This window comes from Manacus vitellinus, unplaced genomic scaffold, assembly GCF_001715985.3.
Source record: "Manacus vitellinus isolate BGI_N305 unplaced genomic scaffold, ASM171598v3 scaffold_14_pilon, whole genome shotgun sequence".
Classification (NCBI taxonomy): domain Eukaryota; kingdom Metazoa; phylum Chordata; class Aves; order Passeriformes; family Pipridae; genus Manacus; species Manacus vitellinus.
The window spans coordinates 5,309,567-5,330,215 of NW_021939063.1; the positions used below are offsets into that span (position 1 = coordinate 5,309,567).

General features: G+C 40.2%; 1 protein-coding gene across 2 annotated transcripts in view; it reads right to left on the reverse strand.

The window, feature by feature from the left end:
• Positions 1-2,913: 2,913 nt before the first annotated feature.
• Positions 2,914-20,649, reverse strand: part of TAFA1 (TAFA chemokine like family member 1) — a 215,962-nt gene continuing 198,226 nt past the window's right edge. For both annotated transcript variants that reach the window (XM_018068381.3, XM_008925698.4), the window contains exons 4-5: positions 7,557-7,681; positions 2,914-3,782 (exon numbers count right to left, since the gene is read on the reverse strand). In XM_018068381.3, the coding sequence (XP_017923870.1) occupies positions 3,765-3,782; positions 7,557-7,681 (143 nt within the window). In that variant the 3' untranslated portion in view covers positions 2,914-3,764. The remainder of the gene's footprint in view (positions 3,783-7,556; positions 7,682-20,649) is intronic.

Sequence of the window (20,649 nt, forward strand, 5' to 3'; positions counted from 1 at the left end):
CATAATCTAGATTTTCTGAATCAATAGGCAGATGGTGGCTACTTTTTTTTTTTTTGCAGTATTTTTTTCCAACTCGTACATTTTAGATTTACATAACTTGGTTTCACACATCTGAAGAAACACTGACATAAATCTAAGTTTATCTTCGATGCATTTACAAATATTTTTCTTTTTTTTTTTTTTAATTTCCTGACATGTCTCTGTCTAGACTTCTGCCAGAAAGCAGGAACTTTAACTTTCTCCTCTGTTGACATAAATACCTTTTAATATTATGCAGAGAATGGCATGACTGTCACTTTCCCATGAGGATGTGGGACCTCCCCCACTGAAACACATCAGCTTTCCATCAGCCAAGATAAGTAGCTCTGACATCTTCCTGCAACACACTGCATATCCCTGAAATACAGAATCTTTGTGACTCTAGGCTGGTTGAATCTTTTTGATTATTGTTTTCAGTTTGGTTCCCTGAAACAACAAAGGTTAGCTGCATCCGACTCTTAATTTGACTTCATCTTCTATTACTCGTTATTTTTTGCAAAGGCCTTAATTCCCCTCTAAAACATTTTAATTAAAACAGCAATTTCTCAGTGCTGCACTTCACGAGCAGATTTTGCAGCAACTTCAAAGAGACGCAGATGTTTACTGAATTTGGTGGGGTGATATTTGAGGCTGCCTACTGGCAAGGAAAAAATTCATAAACATCTCTGAGAAACTTTCCTTTGGTAATGACAACATTTCCTTCTTGTATTTTAGCAAGTCTAATATTTCCCAATCTCAACAGGCATATTTCACAGGCACAGGCATAAGCACTGTTATCTACTCACAGTCTGAGCCCTGTGGGATGCACTGCTTTGGGGTAAATGCCTCCCAGTGCTGTCACCTCGGGCTTTGGGTACAGGAGGCCGTGTGTACAGTTTGCTCTGTGTGTGTCCTCTTATGGAGTATCAGGAGACTGGGAATAAGGAAACCAATGTTCAGTTTCTGCTCAAATTTTCCACAGCCCTCCAGTGTGATCTTGAGTGGCCATTTAGCTTTGGGTGCCTCAGTTCCATCTGGTAAAGGGGTGATAACATATCCTGGCTTTGGATTGACTTACCTCCTGGTGGCAGGGTCTATCTCCCTGTGCACCAAGGGCTTCTGAGCTTGAGAGGATCTTGGGGTTTTTAAAGCACTGTTCAAGTAAAATTCAGAAATGCTAAGGATTTGTTTTGAGGAGTTTCTCCTTGTGGCAGGTGAGCCTGGAGGGGGTCTGATGATCCCGTTTGGGACCACACATGTGGGTAACTGGGCAGGCAGTGTTCCCCTCTGAACTGAGATAATGGTACTAGGGACACATGGCCACGGCAGTCTATGTCTAAAACACAGACTAGGGTTCAGGTATCTTCTGTGGTTTGTAGAGGTGGCTGTAGCCAGAAAATACATGGCCTGTCCATGGGACACCAGGGAGGCTTGTCCCTGCATGCTAGGACCTACAACTGGTAGTGAGGCTCATGCTCCTTTCCTTGCACAGAAGAAACCACAGAATGTTTAAAGTTGGAAATGACCTCTAAAATCATCGAGTCCAAGCATTAACCTCACACTGCCATCTTCACACTAGACCACGTCCCCAAGTGCCACACTGAGATGTTTTACCAACACTTCCAGGGACGGTGATTTTACCTCTTTCCTGAGTAGCCTGTTTCTTCCCTGGATACCTTTCACTCATCTCTTTTTGAAGAGGAGATAAATAGAATTACTTGGAAACAGCTTATCCCTTTCCACTGTGAGCATCAGGCAAAGACCAGCATGGAAAGCTGGCGTGGAGTATGGCGTGACACGTCATGTAGCTGCTTTAACCTACAGTGTAATTACAGTGACAATTTCTGCCTCTTGAAGCATCAGGATTGAAGTGGTTGCCCTGAAGGAGAAAGAAAGTTAGTGGGAGAATTGCGACCAAATCTAGGCTGGGAAGTGCAGCACTTCCTCCACATTGGATTAAAAGTGATCAGCATGGCCAAAGGGGTCCTGTGAGAGACAGGTAAGTAGGCTGAAAGAAAATTGGAAATATTAAAGAAATGAAGCTAGACTGGATAAAACTAGTTTTACAATTCCCTATTCCTCTTTGATTTGGTAGCATTAGGTGGACTCAAAGGTAGATTGTGCAGACTTATGCGTGACAGCAAGACACTTTTCCACATGAATAAACCCCCTGGAATTAATTGAACTGCTCACAAAAGTGCCTGGGAATGTGAACTAGGCTTGCACATTTCAACCCTCAAAACTGATCTTTCTTCAGCAGTGCAGGAGCCAGGCTGCCTGGTGAACAGCAACAGCTCAGCTAGAAATGGGAGTTCAAACCACTCACAGTGAGTGGGTCCATGTCTCTGTGGACAGATCCTTGCTGGGGAGCATCTCAGCTCAGCTGAATTCTCCTTGGTAAGAAACATTAAAACTAAACTGAAGGAAACTATTCCTGAAATGAAAGCAGGGCTCAGCCACAAGTCTGTGCTTACCACAAACTGTCCTGTGTTTACTGTGCCATGCAATTGCCCACATGTCCACTTTTAGCTGGTGGCAAATGCTCTCAATGAGAATTAGCCTGACCTGCAACGAGGGAAACTTAAATTTAGGTAGTTCTTCCATATGTGCTGTGGGATAAGAGCACACAGCCAGGCAGTCCCTTGTGTCGGGATGTGCCTGAGCATTCGGGGTGTCCACAGAGGCATTTGCTTCAGCTGAGGTGCTTGTTCACCAGTGGCAAATGGGCTCCTGAAAAAGCAAACCATGTGCAAAATTCCCCTCATGTGTTGGTCTGGAAAGAAATAGCTTTGTTGTTGTTTCAATGAATTAGTGAGCCAACAATGCAAAGCTTTGGAGGTGGTTACTGGGTTTTTACTGGAGTCTCTAAGAGCTATACAAAGTCTGAAGACATTGTACGTACAGTACATCTTTAATAAGAAGGGAGCTCACAGTCTACCAAACTCTGCCAAATAAACTTTTAATACATACTGTACTTCACTCAATAGTTGTCCATCTCTTCTTCATGGAGTATCTAACAGCTCTAAAAATATTTTCTTGGAAGAGGATAGAATTATCATTGTTATATATCAATCAAGTATGGTTAATGAAGCAAAGCCAGCATGCTAGTATTGCACGGGGGGAAAAGCCTCCAGAACACAAAGTGAAACAACAAATGCCCTCAAAATTCTGCCAAAGGGAACAGGAAGCTCTGGATGCCGCATCAGTAGGATTCGTGTAGCTCTTCGGCGTCCTTTTACCGCAGCAGGTTTGCTTTGCCTCTTCTCTGCCACATTTCTCTCTCAAACAGGAAGGGAACTTCCAGACCATTACAAAAAAAGGAAAAAAAAAAATTACAGCAGCTGCAGCAAAGTGTGGTACTATTCAATTTCTTGAAGAGCGAGGCTTTTATTTCAAAATATCATATATTAATATATATATATTTCTATATATATATACTTTAACTGGTATAAAGTAAATTGTAGATCCAAACTTATACTGTTGTTTGTACTTCGCAATCTCGGAAACTTTAGCAAAGGAACCATTTTCTTCATTTTTTTATTTTCAGCTGTCAAAAATCAGGGGCATTATTTCCACCGAATACTTTCTTTCACACAGTAAAGCCACTGTTGTTATCTGGTAAACAGTCAAAGTGCAAATAAGAAATCCATTTGGCTTGTAAATGCTGAGATGGTTTTAAACTTCCCATACTTTGTCCTCATCCATCAGCAGGGCTTTCACTGCCTCCGTGCAGACTGGGTGCTCTGTTAAGTCCTCGGGTGGATCTGCAGTGAGAAAATACAAAAGAGTCAGTTACGTAAAATATGCTATTTTTTTAATAGGGAAAGAAAGACCCAGGCTCTGTGGCATAAGGGTGAGTGATATAGCTGAGTTTAAATTGCAGTACGAGGTGTGTGTGTGTCTTTTCTGTCAGGGCTGCAAGAATGCAAGGACATGCAAAAGGCAGACCCTGAGCAAACTCCTGCCTGTGCCTTGGGAGATGCTGGATGTGCATCAGCTACCTGGGTTGGTGGTGCAGGAGATCATAGAATCCCAGAACATCTTGGTTTGGAAGGGAGCTTAAAGATCATCTCGTTACCCCCCCTGCCATGGGCAGGGACACCTTCCACTATGCCAGGTTGCTTCAAGCCCCATCCAACCTGGGCTTGGAAACTTCCAAGGATGGGGCAGCCACAGCTTCTCTGGGCTACCTGTGCCAGGGCCTCAGCACCCTCACAAGGAAGAATTTCTTCCTGATATCTAATCTAAACCTACTGTCTTTCAGTTTGTCATTCCCTTCCCCTGGAGTAGGGGAAGGGAATGACAGAAGGGCCTGGTGCCAAGGTGCTCTTTGCTGCGAGATGAGATGAGCAGAGGCTACTGAGAAATGTGATGCTCAGGTGCCTCAGGGAACCACAGAATGCCCTGCATTTCTCTGATGGAAAAATGTGTGGAAAATCAAGTGTTTCTCTGGAAACTGGGGGGTGGGCACAGGCTGTGAAGCTGGAGAGGCGCTTTGAGCTGAGCTGCTCTGCGAGTCCTCAAGTGCTCAGCGCTTTAATATCCATCCTCCAGATCATCAGCAACATCCAGCCTGAGATGCTGCTCTTCTATTTCCCTCTGCTGAAACGTGGTGATGCAATCTCCAGGCAGGTCCTAGTACAGCTCCAAGGGCCCCACGTTTTTAAGGAAAGCACTGAAAGTTATGTTCTTAAATTAAAAAAGAAAAAAACACAACATAACAAAAACCCCCCCCAAACCCCCCAAAACCAACTAAACAATCAAAAAAAGGAGTGACTAGAGATTAAAAAAATTGAATGACAAAATGATTTCTTTCCAGTGTTGTTTGTCACCTGCCTGACCATCAATAGAAAACAAATTGATTTACAGAAGCTGTGAGCTCTATATCTTTGGCTTTAAAAACTTAATTAGTGAGCTATGCTAAAGGACTAAACACAGAAAGAGGTGTGCTGGCAAAGACTTCACTGGATATGTTGTCCACCTCCTTCTGACATTAATCAGTATTAATCACCCTAGAAAATGATACATATTGTGTATATACATGTATTCATAAATATATACACACATACATGCTTATATGTGATTTATTGTGGGCCTGGAAGAATATACTGATGGGTATTTTAATCCTGAGATTCACAAATGTGAATGTTTTCCTTGTCAGGACAGCAGCTGCCCAACATAGATGTATTTAGTGTAAGGAAGAGTCTTCATTAAAACAGTTTACAGCCTGTGCAGACTTGCTCTAGCTTTTTGGCTCATCACCACAGATATAACTAGGTTGTGGACTGACTTTTCTTTTTTTTTCTGCCTTCTTAACTTCCTTACCTACATAAATTAGACACACATGGCCCAATCTTGTGGCCTGGACTGTGATCAGTACAGATTGCACTGTAGTCTCTTTCTCTGCTGCCATCTGAAATGGCCAAACTAAGGAAAAAAAGTCTGTTTCAGGATCTGATTGCTTCCATTACTTTACATTTATGTTGCCAGAGTTGACACAGCAGTACAGATTCCAGCAAAGTTTCAGGGACTAAGAAGTAGAATTTTTACTCAGAAAATGCAAGAGACAGTTGCTAAGCACATCATGTCATGTTGCCTTTGTCAGTCGGGTTCTGTAATGATATTTTAAAGCAACAAAGCAAAATTCTACTGGAAGCAGCACCATAAGGTACTCCCCTCACAAGCTAATTAAAATCATTCCTGTGGGTAAATGAAGAAATATTTTTTTTTTTCAGTTCTGAGCATTCACTCTGCAAGTATTTAATTTAAATGAAATACAATAATGCATACTGAATAGATTGGACCATACATCTGCATATTAATGAAGCTCCTAAATTTCTAGCAATCACTTCTATTGCCTAAAACTAGTTTATATGATGAGGATTGGGGGAGTTAAGAGTAGGATAGTTTGACTTGAAAAAAGCAAATGCAATTCCTAAATTATATAACTTGCAGACAGAGTGCAGAAGGAATGAATTATTGCATAAGATACTTCATGTTGCTTCTTATTTCTTCAACATCACTTTCTTCCATTTTAACTCCCCAATTCAGTGAGAAAAAATGTTGCCTTAATGGAAAGGACATGTAGTAAGTTTGTGTTTTGGGGTTTTCTGACTGCCCTGCAAGGCACATACATTAGGGCACAACCTTCCAGTGGTGCTGCACTGTGACATGACCAGCTGAGAGCACAGAAATATTTGCAGCAACAACGATGAAACTGAGTAATGAAATCATAGTTCCCTCCATGCTTCCTTCATATTTCTAGGAGATGACAGGGACAATATGGATCCTGTTTTTGGGAGTCACTTCCTGCCTTCTGCAATCTCCTAAATTAGCAGATATCCTAATAATTGAATGTGTTGGTGTGATTAGCCATGCCAGGAGGCAGAGCTCAAGAAGCTGGAGGTGCAATACAAATCCTTCATCCTAGTGTAGATCATAGGGAGGGAAAGAAAAGAATTCAGATGGCATGGGGGTCAGTTAGGGTAAAATCTCCTCCTTCAACAGAAAGCCTAAAAGACATGAAAAATGACTAGCGTTAGGATTGCAGGAAAAGGAAGAAGTCAGAAAATCATGACACTAAGCATGTTCCTGTGAATTAACAGCTGGGTATGAGTATGTAGAATTTCTTAATAAACAGGGAAAAATATCTTGAAAATATGCCTTTTTTTATTATTTATCAGGTTTCAAAAGATATTTTCCACTTCACAGAAAATTAAAATTTATATATTTATAAGACATACTTTGAGTTGAAAATCGTGTAATTTTCTTGGGGAAAAAAATCAATTGTAGTATGAAAATGAGTTAATTAAAATTGTTGAATACAGGTATAGGTGGTAGTTTTAAGCAAATGGTTGTGAAAAAAAATCTCTCAATGAGAAAGAAAAGCTAAAGTCTATTTTTGAAAAACACTTTTATTCCCAAGGCAATCTCCTAGTGGGAGAAGTTTAGGCAGCTCATTCACACTCTCTCTCTTTGCAGCCCCATCTCTGTGTTTTCCTGGCATTGTGTGGTGAAAGCTGTCATCTCCTGTTGGCTTGTGTTACCTGAACCTTCAGCATCTCAAGAACATGTCACTAATGGGTTCATGGGGCTAGAGCTGCTCTGAAGTAAGACCTGACATGCAGATAGTGAGTTGAGTCCTCTGTCTCAAAGCCCTTGTACAGCTGCTACCACAGATGTGGCCCAGAACAGCCAAGGAATGGATGTAGGATAATATTCTTCCCTTTAGCCACCAGAAGGGGATTCAGTGAGGGGCATTAGGGGTTTTCTTAGAGGTAAAAATGTCTTTTAGAAAGTGGCCTGGCAATTCAGCGGCTCCAACCTGCTGGTTACTGAGCCTGGATTCAGCTGACCAGCCTGATCCGTCTGAATTTTCACCAAATTATGGCCAGAAGCATCGAGTGACTGGGGAGGTGTGCAGTGATCCTTAAGATTTTTACAGCAGACATGATGATGGAAAAGACATGGGCGAGCAGTCATTTAGTGATTCCCTTTCCTAACAGGACCTCCTGGGTGTAGACAGAAAGACAACTTACTCTGGTGGTCTTGATTTTATTGCCAGTCGCACACATCCATCCAGAATTATCAGGCAACGTCTTACATTCCTCTCCTTCTAGGCAGGGCTCCATCTCACACCACCATTTCCCAATCACTATAGAAGCTGAAAGAGAAAACACAATGTTTGCCACTGAGTTACAACGAACAAATCTAATTAAATAATGTCTCAGGGGTCTAACACTGCATTTAAAAGGCAGAGTGTCCCTTCAACTGGAGTTTAGTTGTAAGGATTTCATATTTAATTACTTCTTTGGCATCCTGCATTGCCTAAGACAGTGCAGTGCTTTCCACAGCCTCCTCACACACGAGATCCAGTCTGTTATGCTGTGACTGCAGGGGAAGCTGTGATGGCAGCAATACTGCTGCAGACCAAGGACCATCCACCCTAACAGCCTGTCTCTGTGAGTGCCAATCTGATCCTTATGGACATATATAAGTATAAGGAAAGCCTAAAGAGATTTTCCTCAGAATATTCTCTGGGTCTTCAGGACTTGTGGCTCAGGCTGCTCCAGATAAAAGCGTGTCTGCTTTGCTTTCAGTACTTTCAGCTGGCTTATTTTTTTAACCACAGATCTCTTCAGAATTTTTTGAACCTATGGAGACTTTTAGCTTTCCCAGTATTCCATGGCAGGGAGCATCACAACTAGAAATAGAGGGCAAGGTAATACTGAACAGTAGCAGAAGTTCTTTGTTGAAACCTGATTATGAATTTTATAGAAACCATATTATCTCTAGCAGTAACTTTTAATTTCCAAATATTTAATATTGTAAATAATGTCAGTGTTTGGACCTTGTTGTTTGAATTTAATTGGCACGTATGTTTACAACCTTGAATGTACCTTAATGAAGTTTCTTGCCTGGGAATTGGTATCTGACTATATCCTTAACTGTATCTTAATGACATTTTTTGTCTGGGGATGCTGATAAACTTTAGCTCACCTTGCAACTGTGACTAGTTAGAGTGTGAGTGGCTCTGTCTGTGGTTTGTTTTCTCTGGCAAGAATTAATTTCATGGCTGTACTCAGGAAGCCTGTCAAAGCTTTCTGCACAGTCACTCAATTAGAGATGCTTAACCCATTCATATCACCCCACATGGCTGCTTCAAACTCACAAAATACCTTGGAAGCAGCTGACTACCTTATACCTCACCATTCAGCTCTGGAAAATACCCTGTTGTGCATGCATTGATTTAAGGACATTTCAGAGTTTATAATTAAATTCTTGAATATGGAATTTAATAGAATAGTTCAGTTGGAGGGGCCCTACAATGATCCTCTAGCTCTCTGTGTTGTCTTTCCTGGTTCTTCCCACAGATTATACCTGATTTTTATAATGTAATATATCATTTATCCATATATGCAACACAAAAAAGAAGCTCTTTGCACCTGTGTTTGCAAGGCAGTTTAATGATGCTATTCACACACCTTTTTCAGAAGGGTATCATTAATGCTGCTAACAGTAGAGAAAAGAGATGTCTCTCTCTTTGCTAGGCATGAAAAGGCACGAGGGCTGAATCTGTGCTCTAATAATAGATTGTGCAGTGGGCAAACTGAAAAACCATATCCTGCTAAATACTGGCCTTCACAGCAGTCATCAGAGCAGAGCATCCTCAGGATGTGTGAGAAGAATCCTATGCCATGGAATCAAAAGTGCAGCAGTACCATAGGATTAAATAACCATGGAGAAGGATCCTACAGTGCTGGGTACTGAAAAGCACAAACCTGAACACCCCGGCCTAGGGAGTTTACAGTGTAAACCAGAGATATGACATGAATACAGACTGAGAGGCAGCATGGAGAAGCAAAGCTGTTCATGGCAATTAAAATGATCTAACTGCTTATTGATGCTGCTAAATGCAGCCCAAGTATTCAGACCTCGACCTTGAAAAATAATCAAATGCAAAGTCAGCGCTGAACCTTTGTGGCAACTGCTTCACGTAGTGGTGTGCAGGTTTTAGTATATACATACACATACTTATTTATGTATTTATTTATTTGTGAGCACAGTGCAGTGCAATCACAAGCAAGGCCACTCAAATGTCCTTCAGTGAATACCCTCACCTGGGCTGGAGACCAGGCTCCTTTTATAGTGGGGGAAACTAAGGCCCTTTGCAGATGAAAAGCTCTTATTTGTCTCTAATATGTAAGTAGGCAAAATCCTTTGTAAGTCTGAAGGACTACAAAGCTCACTGTGGTCTCGTCCTCAGCCCCATGCTGTGGCAAGAGCAGCCAGAACCCAATGAAAATTACTTTCTTTGAGTCTTGTATTAATAGGTCTTCTATTAAGACCCTTGTAATCTTTAGGAGCAGTTGTCCTTCTAGGGCACTGTTGATGAGTTCTATTTGATTTCAAAGTTTTACACCTCCAACTCTGTTCAAAGAGGGAGGGAAAAGCTTTAAAATGAATCACAGTTTGCAGCCTTTGAGATTTGGGTCCACCTGTACGAGGAGGGGTGAACTTTCCCCAAGGAATATGATGCAGCTTCTCAGTGTTTAAGTTATGTCTCTCTGAGATGTGCTGAAGCAGTTGTGTTAGAGAGAGAATTGCTCAAGTTAAGATGCTTTCCCTCAGGGTGGTTTACACTGAAGAGCTCCCAGATCCTGAGGAACGTGAGCTTCTGACCTGAACTGCTAATTCTGGATGAGAATCCCAGATTCCCATTAGTCACCAGGCAGCACAGGCTGTGAGTGCTCACATCATGCTGAATTAGACACTTGTAATGTTTTGGAGTGGTTTTCATTGTGTTCTTCTCACTGTCTGGGGAATACATGAAGCACAGAGTTTCTTCATGCACGGCTGAATTGACTGACACAAATACCCTCAGCCATGGGGAAAGAAAAAGGATGTGATGTAGAAAAGCCTTGACTACTCCTGCTTTCCCTGTATTTTGTTTTAGTTGTGTATTTTTTTTTTTTTTTGCTCCCCAGCTCCTGCTTGCTTAAATAAGGGATTGCTTATATTTCAGTTATTTTCAAGAAAATGCCCCTTTTATAAGAATATTAAAATCCAGACATATAACCAGTGGGGCTGGGGAGAAAAGCAACTTCCTTCAGAAAATTCTCAAGATTTCTTTTCCAGCCAATTCACACAGGCTTGTTTCTTTTTTTTTTTTTTTTTAATAAATCTTTGTTTGCAAAGCTATAGAAAAAAATTGATCAAAATATTTAACTTTAGATGTATTTAGTCTGCATGGATTAACACAAAAAAGCATTTGGTTGAAATGGCATTTGCTAATCATGTGCTCCAGAGAAATAAGCTACAGATAAGAAATCTCAGGATCAGATTGAATATAGGGAAAGGGGAATAGAACAGCTTATATTTTCTAGTGTTTACACAATTCTATTGCATTTTAAAATACGTTTGTTCCCAAACATAATGCCCAAAGCCTTAGCTGAGTGCAGAGAACTGCCAGTTTAGGTTGGATTCAGTGGTTTTCAGCCTTCAAAGTTCATGAGAACCTTTGCAGGTTGCATGAGGGTAGTGACCGTGTTTTGACTTGCTCTTGTGCAGCACCTGGAGCCCAAAGGTTTGATGCATGAAAAAGCTGGAGGGGGATGTTTTCCCCCCGAATTTCAGTAACAGTGTATTCTATTAAGGGGCAGTAGAAATGCACTGAACAACTTCAGACATCTACACCTAAAAGGTCAAATAAACATGGAAACACTAATCATTCCATAATTTTCCTCTCAGATCAAGCCAAATTTGGAAAAAATAGACAATAGTTTTGATTAAAACCGCCTGTTGAAACTCCTGAATTTACCATGTTTCACATTTATCAGTCTTCAAGTTCTTGCACTGAACTGAGTCTACTCAGTTGGTCAAAGCCCTCTTACAAGTGATTAACAGGACAGAGACAGAGAAAATGTGTGCACACAGCCCAGAGACTCACAGGCACTTGCTTTTGTCGTGTTTGCTACCCCAGTGTGTATAGAAAAAGTAAAGGTGTTTTTTCCCCCGATAAAATTCTGCTTTAACTTTTCTGCATTTGTATTTAGGAGATTGCTTTAACAACATGTCAAAGTCCACATGATGATAAGTATAAAGACATTATATTTAACAATGTAACAATATGACAGTCCTCACAGAGTAATAGATAACTTTAATTCATGTTTATGGAATACCCCGAAATGTGAAAACAGAACAAAGTATCATCATGCATTTTTCAGCAGTTTAGAGGGAACATGCTATGTATTAAAATGTTCCAAGATTGCTTCTGCAGTTGCCATTATGAAGCCACAGCAGCTCTCTTTTTGCCTGTGATAAAGTGTACACATTTTGTTTGTATAGAAATAGAATACAAAGGAATGGAGATATTAGATTGCGCTTCCTCCTGATTATGGGTATCGTGTTACTCCAAGGAATAAGCAGCAGAGTTCATTTTCAAAACCAGTATGACACTCATTGCAGGATGGGAAAGTTTCCACTGTAAGTATAGAACATTCCATTTTAATCTAGTTTCCACCAGCGAAGATTGATATAAATAAAATTTAAATAGAGAACACATTTCACAGATGTCAGAAGTGAAAAAGACTTTGTCAGCTTAATGAAAAGATATCAATTTTCTCCACTTTATTGAATAAATTGTGAGTCATTTTCTAAATGGATTAGATTAAAGGAAAGTTCAAACTCCCTGTGAGAGACTCTTGAGCTGATGGAGATTTTGGCAATGGCAATAGCACAGAGGTGGGTAAAGTCTTTTAGGTAGGGTTTTTTTTTCAGAATAAATAGATATAAACTAGTATGGGAGAAACTGTAACCCTGTGCTCACCTATTCCTTATAAAACAAAATCCCAGAGAATTGAACGAGACGTAGTTTCTTTTACTTTATTGGGATGCCGTGGGGAGCAGGATGGAGGTGAGAACACACATTCTGGGAGGATGAGAAAACTGTACTGAAAGAAAGTGTCATGTGAAGGGCTATGTGTTTCATAAACAGACTGAAATAGAGGCTACTCTGGGAGCTGTAAAGCAGCAACCTGAAAAGTTGAAGAATACAAACCCGAAACAAAAGATTTCAGGTTGAATGTTGCTATCTAGGAAAAATACAGGGTGTTTCCTACAGGGAGTCCAAGCTATCAAACTCTCTGCTTTAATTCAATCTTACTCAATTTTAGAAGTATCAATATAATGCTGCTGCAGCGTAATGCTTTGCTGCCTTTGATAACAGCCCTCTCATAGCTCTGGGAAAATGGACATTTCTCCAGTTTAAAATACAAGCACAGGGCAATCAGTTTGGCAAGTGGTGTCTCATATCCCTAATTGCCTCACATTCAGTCTTGCTGAGTTAATTTAATATTTTTTAATTGTAGTAAACATTAAAAAGAGATCAGCATACTAAACTTTTTTCTTTTTTTTTTTTTTAACCCACTGATCTTTGCAATATTCTCCAGGTTTTTGAACAATGTTTTATTAATTCACTGGCAGAAACTTAAAAGAATTGAAGATTTATTTTTTTTTCCATTCAGATTTCTTGATTTTTTCATTGCAATCTATTCAGCAGCCAGAGCAGGGTATTTTAAAGAGTGTAATACGTGTCTGAACAACGCTGTGGGATGCCCTGAAATATAACCATTAAATATGAAAGGGCAGATTAGATGAAAAGAATCCATGAACGATTTCCTTTTAAGATTTGCATAAACCAGCAAAAAAGGGTGTTAATTCGACAGCATGAGAAGACTCACTAGTGAAAAACCACTTACACTGCCATTTCCTAGCAGTTGACATACTGTTAGGTAAATTAGGAAAAATGACATGAGTATGTTGTGTACTTCCCTCGTAACAACATGACTAATAGAGGTGGTGTTGGCTAATGGCCTGAGAAGCAGAAACTCTCAAAGCTTTTTTAACCCCAGCTCTGCTTCTCACTTTCTCTGTTACTACAGGTAAATCATATCCTTGCTATCCCAGTTTTCCAAGTGTAATTTTATTTACTTAAGAGGATTAATTATTCTTGTTGTATTTCCTTGTATGTTCCCCTCTGTCTTTACTGACCAGCTGAACTTTAACACTGTATTGCAGCAGTTTGGGACTGACCCTTTTTCTGCATTTGTACAACTTGAAGAATGGGGTCTTGGACTGAGCTTGGCTTTCCTAGGTACTACGAAAATAAATGATAACATTAAAATTATGTGAAGCCTGTGTGCTGCCAGAAGGTTTTTAAGCACATGCCTGACTTTGAGCTGAATAGAGATGGTCTGTTAAAAAGCAGATTTCACACAAAATAGCTTAGACCTTGCCAAGGAATTTCTAGTCCTTAATCCTGTTCAGCCTGGGAGTGTCAGATGCTGTAGCTTTGTCATTTTTCCATGTCCCTTTCTTTGCACCTCTGGAAACAAATGCTGCTTAGACATATGGCTGAGGGGCATCCATAGCTGAAGTAGGACCACAATTTCTCATGGGTGGCACCTTCATGGTGAGTGAATGTGCATCTGCACTTCCATGAGTCCATTAACAGTGACAGTACTCAGGTCCTCTGAGTGCTTATAAAGTGTGCCCAGCTGTTCAGAGGTAAAAAAACCCTTGTTTTGTTAGCCAGGTACACAGATAAAACATCCATATTTTAAGAACTGTAGAATTTGCATAGTCATCTTCTGGGGAGGATGGATCTCAGCAGCAATGTGTAGGACAGGGAACGGCAATCAAAACTTTTCTTGGATCCTCATAGCTCAACTTGTGAGATCTTTTCAAAGTCTCAGATTTTAAGGTAATAAAAAAATGAAGCCAGCAGAAGCTGTCAGGCTTGGAGGTCAGTGGGTTGTGGCAATCCTTCCCAAAGGTGTCAGCAGGTCCCAGATCAGTCATGCTGGCAGCTGACTCTCAACCTCATCCCCATTTGATAAATTTGTACTCAGGAGGTGTTGTAGGCTTTTTTAAGCTTTAATTATTCCACATTCCTCTGAGCTCAGACAGGACCAATGCTTGACATTTTTTCCTGTGAAAGTCATGGATCATAGTTGATATTCTAACTGAACCTCCACTGTGTTATCTATCAGGAAACTTGATTTCTGCAAAGAAAGGCAGAGCAAGTCTCGACAAAACAGATTTTTGCAGATATCTGTGGCAGAGAGAAAGGACATGAAATGATAAAATAAATCATGTATGATAAACTTGTCTCCCCAAAAGTGCACAGTGTATTCTATGACCTTCCAGAGTTCTAGGACACAGTCTTTTATTTTTTCTTGGAACTTCCTGAGTTCATGCACAGCAACACACATCTAAGGCAGGCGTCTTTATTTGTAGTTTTATGTGTGTGAGTTTATTGGTGTTTGACATGACATAACCTCTCTGCAAAGACAGGGGGTCATTTGAGAGCAACCTGCTGGCGTTAATGAGTGCTAATGAGACTAATGAGAACATGAAATGCCACATTCACGGAGCTGAAATGAATACAGGTGACTGAGGATCCCCTTCCAGCCCCTATGGGCAAAATTGATCTTTTGTAGGTTAGGGAGACCCATTGCTGCTATTTATTACTGAAGTTTGGAACAGAATCCACCCCCTTGCTGCAAAACAAAGCTGAGTGCAGGCTGATAAAATATTTGTGCAATGAAGCAGTGTTATTTACACTCTATTTGAATGGCTTCAGATAACCTAGTGAAAACTTAATCTTATTGTTATATATTTAATGAAATGCCAACGAACTGCAGCATAATTATACATTTTGGAAAGACAATAGGAAGCTAGTTATAAATATTCACAGACATGTTTCAGACCAGAGTTGAGAACTGGTGTCCATCAAAGAAGCAGCACATCTCCATGCAATGTAAATCTTTCATTAGTAATAATTCATTAATAAAGTAAATGAATGAATTGAAATGCAGACAGAGGAGAACCAAGCTGTGAGATGAGGATGAGAGGGGTACAGAGGTTTGTGAGTGGCCTTGCAATGCTATTCCTCCAGTGGCTGGAGGGACCCTGAGTCATATATATTTATATCAATATATGTATGTATGTGCACATATATCTGTGTATGTGTGTGTGAATGATGAGTGGCTGTGATGCTGATGCTGCTGTGGAGATGTTTGCTCACACAACCAGCATTGCTGGGAATTGGCTGTGATGAACCAAAGATACAGTTGCTGTGACTTTGTCCCTCATGATGGTGGCTGCCAGCACCCAAGAGGAACAATGACTGCCTGGTTTTGCATGAGAAACCAGCGATCTGTGTTTAGTGTGTGATCCAACAGTTACTGGAGAAACAGGAAAGAAAACCCCGCTTAGTTTTTGCAGGCTTCAGACCAAATCTGGTGCCTGTAAAAGTTGCCATTTGCTCAAACGTGAATCCCCTGTGCTGTGGGTGTTGGGTTTAGGGATGTGGAAGGGAAAAGCTGCGAGTTGGGCTCTGAAGGGTGAAAGTCTATTACGGAATTTTGACTGAGTGAGGTGCCAGAATCACAGCTTAGCAGCAAAGCACTCTATGAAAGAACACTGGAAATGAATAAATTATATAACTGTAATGCATTTATAAGGCATAACAAAGCATGCATAATATATTGGAGAGTTATCAGTTATGAAATTAAATTCTGGTGTACAGCTTAGGTATAAATTGTGTAGTCTTTCTCTCTTGTTTCCTGTCAACAGAGAAGATTCCTGTAAATAAATAAATGTGGAAAATTCTTTATTGAACCTTCAGACCTTAATAGCACATAATGTGATTATGTGTCATTAGTCAGTGAAAAATACCTTTTTTTTTTTTTTTTTGCTTGTGTATGTTTTTCCAGTGAAAAAATGTTGTTTGGTGTTCTTTTTGAAATGCAAGCTATTATATTGTCCTTGTTTTCCTCTGTGAAAAATACTAAGTTCTTTGTGCTTTAAAGACCTAAGGCTGAAAGTCTAAGCTTAGAAAATGTTGAAAGGTGTGGCTGTGTTGCAGGTGTCTCTGTAGCACTGAGGACTGTCAGATGGGTGCCTGCTGCTGAAGAAAGCATGGGAGGACAGGAGAAGGGGCAAAAGAACTGTAAACACAAAAGAACTGAGCAGTAAAAGGGTGGAAGAAGGCAGGTTTAGATTAGATATGAGGAAGAAATCCTTCCTGGGAAGGTGGTGAAGCCCTGGCACAGGTTGCCCAGGGAAACTCTGGCTGCCCCATCCCTGGAAATTTTCACGGCCAGGTTGGATGGGGCTTGGAGCAACCTGGGCTAGTGGAAGTGTCCCTGCCCATGGCACGGAGGTGGAACTGGATGATCTTTAAGGTCCCTTCCAACCTAAACCATTCTATGATTCTACGATTCTATATTTCTCCTAAAATCTGGATATCAAAGAATTTTTGGAAAAAGAGACTGCTGAGAGGTGTGAAATACATGAAGCCATCTGCTATTCTTCCGTTAAAAAGGATGGAAAGAGGATAATAATCAGAGCTGGAAAATTCCTGAAGCAAAATACCCCTTAATTTTGAGCTGCTATAAGTACCTAATGTCCTAAAAGGCTCCCATCAGTGCAAACCCCTGCTGGTGTGGTCAAACTTATGCCCAAAACACCCACCAACACAAGTCTTTGTCCTGTCTAGTAGCAGTAAGGCTGCCTAACTCCTCCACAGCTGGTGATTAAAACGCTTATCAGTTTTAGTTGAAGTTCATCTGTGCTTGACCTGATGCCTCATAATATATTCTTGGTAGGTTCTCTTGCCTCCCAAATGTTGTGTTCTTCAGCCTAAAAAAATATGTGAACATCTATTATTTAATGGACACATATGCAGCAGAGCAAGAGCCTTCAACAGCTGCCTTTTGCATGCAGCTGGTTGATTTTCAGAGTGAAGTGATGCAGGTCAAAGCCCTGATGAACACAAGCCATGGATGACCCAAAATGCTCCAGGAAAGGATGGGAGCAGCCCTCTGCTGTTGTCTGTACCCACCAACTGTTATCAGTCCACTGGAACTACAGAAACATGTTTATTCAAAACCCCACCAACCAAAACTCTCACTGCACAGGGTCAGGTGCCCTGTGCTCTCGTTGTGGGGATGATTCCACGTGAAATGAAAACTAGGAGAGGTTTTACTGTCCTAATGATGGTACTATGAACTTGCACGGGGTACGTGCTACTTTATGCACGGTGGTGCTGAAAGACAGCGCCTGCAAATTTCTTCAGGAGGTAGTTAACTTGCAATTCTCTCTCCTGGAAAAGACAATATGGTCCCAATTCTCTTCCATGAACTGGGGATTGCTGTGGTATAAATAACACACCTATAGAGCACTTAAATCTCCACAGTCCAGAAGAGCACAGTTTAAAATCTGTATGGAGGAAGTTGTTTTCAAAGGTTGAGTTAAATGAGCCAACTGCCACTACACAATGTAATTACTGATTTATTAAAAGTGTTGTATTCATTCAACTCTCTTTGTTCTGTGGTGTAAGACAAGTCTAATTTTGTTTTAAAGATTAAAGGAACATTTGTTTTTTGTAAACAAATTCCTAGCTGCTATTACAAATTACATAATGCATAATCTTGACATGATAGATTGGGAGATATTTCAGTGCAACAGTGCCAGTGCAATCGGAACAGGAACTGCGAGACTGAACAAAAATTGATGAATTGAGCACACGATATTTTGTATCTCATATCACAGCTAAATTACTGCTTCAGTACGCATGGAATAAGAGAAGTAACTCAATTATAAAAGCTTATCAGCAAGACTTACAAACAGAGAAATTTGTGAGTGGATATTAAACTGACCTTAACTGACAAGCTTTCCTTTGAAATTATGTTTTCCTTCAGTGCTCATAATGCTTATTTACTCTGAAACCTTTTACAGAGCTGAGAAGTCTGTTAATGGGCACTTGAAATTTCATGGTCGCGTTGGTATTGGCACAGCTCATGTCTTTTTGCCTCCATTCAATTTAACTCTGAGTTGCATTCTTTTAAAAGATCAAAATTCACTACAGGGGTATTTTTTCTCTTTTTTGCCATCCCTGGGTTTCACTTCCAGGTAAGTCTTCGCTACTAATAATTTATACAATAACCTTACCCTGTTGTCCTTAGAGTGAATAATCCTGAAGTCAGACAGGGTTCATTGTTTCCATTGTAATGCACAAGATGTGCTCTTGACAAAACAAGCAGATGGAAGGAGCTGTGAGTTGCAGACTTCAGATACTCCAAGAATTCCGTGCCCACTCCGGTCAGGTAATTCTTAGCTCTGAAGCCATAAACTCTATTCTCATCACTACAAATTGGAGCTTAAAATTTTGTTTTTCACAGACGTCTGTCCTTGTTCTGCTTGATCTCATTAATGCTCATACAAAATGAATGGAAGTGGAGCCTGAGCATGCCCAGCACAAGTTCTTTTACAAATCTGAGCATGAATTAGTGTAAAATGCTATGCAGAATATGTTCAGCTCTGCCAGTTGCAAAATGCATGCAAGCAGAAGCCCTTCAAAGACAAATAGCTAAACAAAGAGACTGAGAATTGCTATAGTTACCAGAAAAGCAAAAAGAAAGTTCTTAATTTTTTTTAACTTTATAATTCTACACTTTTGCAATGCTCCCTCCGTTTGTTGTTTTAAAGCATTTTAAAACAGCACAAGGTGGGTTTCTTTCTAAATATTCGCCTCCAAAAATACTTGATCAAATAGGAAAGATGTTTGGCTATTCAAATCTCCAATTCTGTTATTTATAATGTGCAATGTCCTTGAGAGCCAGACATGACCATGTGCATGGAGAATGGGACTCCAAAGATGGGAGTGTCAACAAAGTGACTTTTCACCTTACCAGTGAGCATTGAAGAACTGAGAACTCTGAAATGAAGCTTTCTTCCATCTGGAAAAGAACTTCCAGAAAAGGTTTATCCAGGGGAGTTTTTGCTATCCAGCTGCTGCCATATTTTATTTATTTTTTTTTCCTTTCCATTTCCTCTTGTATAAAAAAATCTCCTTGCACTGTTCAGGTTTATCTGCCATGGAGTTGCAGGATTGATATTCTTCCCAGCACCACTTACAGTATCTGACTTCTCATTCAATCAATTGATCTGTGTGAGTGATTTCTCCTTTCACTTGCTCCGGGCTTCTCCTCATGTCCAGTCCTTCCCCTTCTGCTCATTAATTCAGTCTCCACACCTGTGATCCCAAAGTGGGGGCTGCAAACTGATGGCTTCCCCCATAAAACACTGAGCATGGGAAATGGAATGGCCACATACTCAGTTGTGTGTCACATTTAGTACAAACTCTAAGATACAAATGTTATCTCACTTTGACCTTTAGGTGCTGTTTTTTATGGTTTTTTTGCTGCTTCTAAGACAAAATGCTCTCACCACAGGCAGCAGAAGTGGCTTGCTTACAGAAGGCAACATTCAGAGTTGTTTAATTTAAGTTTCAATGAAGGTAGAATATGATAATTTATTATGAGAACCTTTTGCATGGGCTTCCTCAAATATTTATAAACTCATTTAAATAATTAATATAGGAGTTTTAATAAACTGTTTATATTCACAAAAGGAATGTAATTTGCAGAAAGGACAGTTCAGGTGCTAGGAAACATGGATAGACCACATGAATTAAAAATAATGGCTTGCATCAAAAGTTTATATGACCTTTTTGTAAGTTGTCTAACGCTGCTTTCTTGGGGTGAGAAAATGCTTCTACTGAGCTGGTTAAGCTGTGCACTGCACAGGCTATTTCAGGGAGGAAAAAAGGACAACCTTCTATTAACTTGGAGATTTCCAAGGTCAAGGTCTGTCCAAAGAAACAAAATATATTAATTGAGAATATCAACATAAGTCCTTTTTTTCCTCCCTTATTTTTTATCCTTTTTTGAGCAATTTTTGCTGCATACTATTCTCAGGAAAGAGAACCAAGTTTTTCATTCATTGAGGCAAGTTTTCATTTATCACTACAATAGGTTATTATTTAATCAAGCATTAGCTATCTAAACCAGCCTGTGACCATCCTAATATGGTTAATAACAATAAAATCCTATTAACAAAAGCAATTACTTCACAGGAATGCAGCCAGATAGAGCTTTCCCAGCCTGCCTGGGCATCTGTGATTTCCTTTTTCCACCTCTGGAGCTAAGTTGAGCACACAGCTCTTGTAGGATATCAGATTCCAGCCACTGAGGGTTGAAGGGGAGTAGTTCTCTCCAGCTC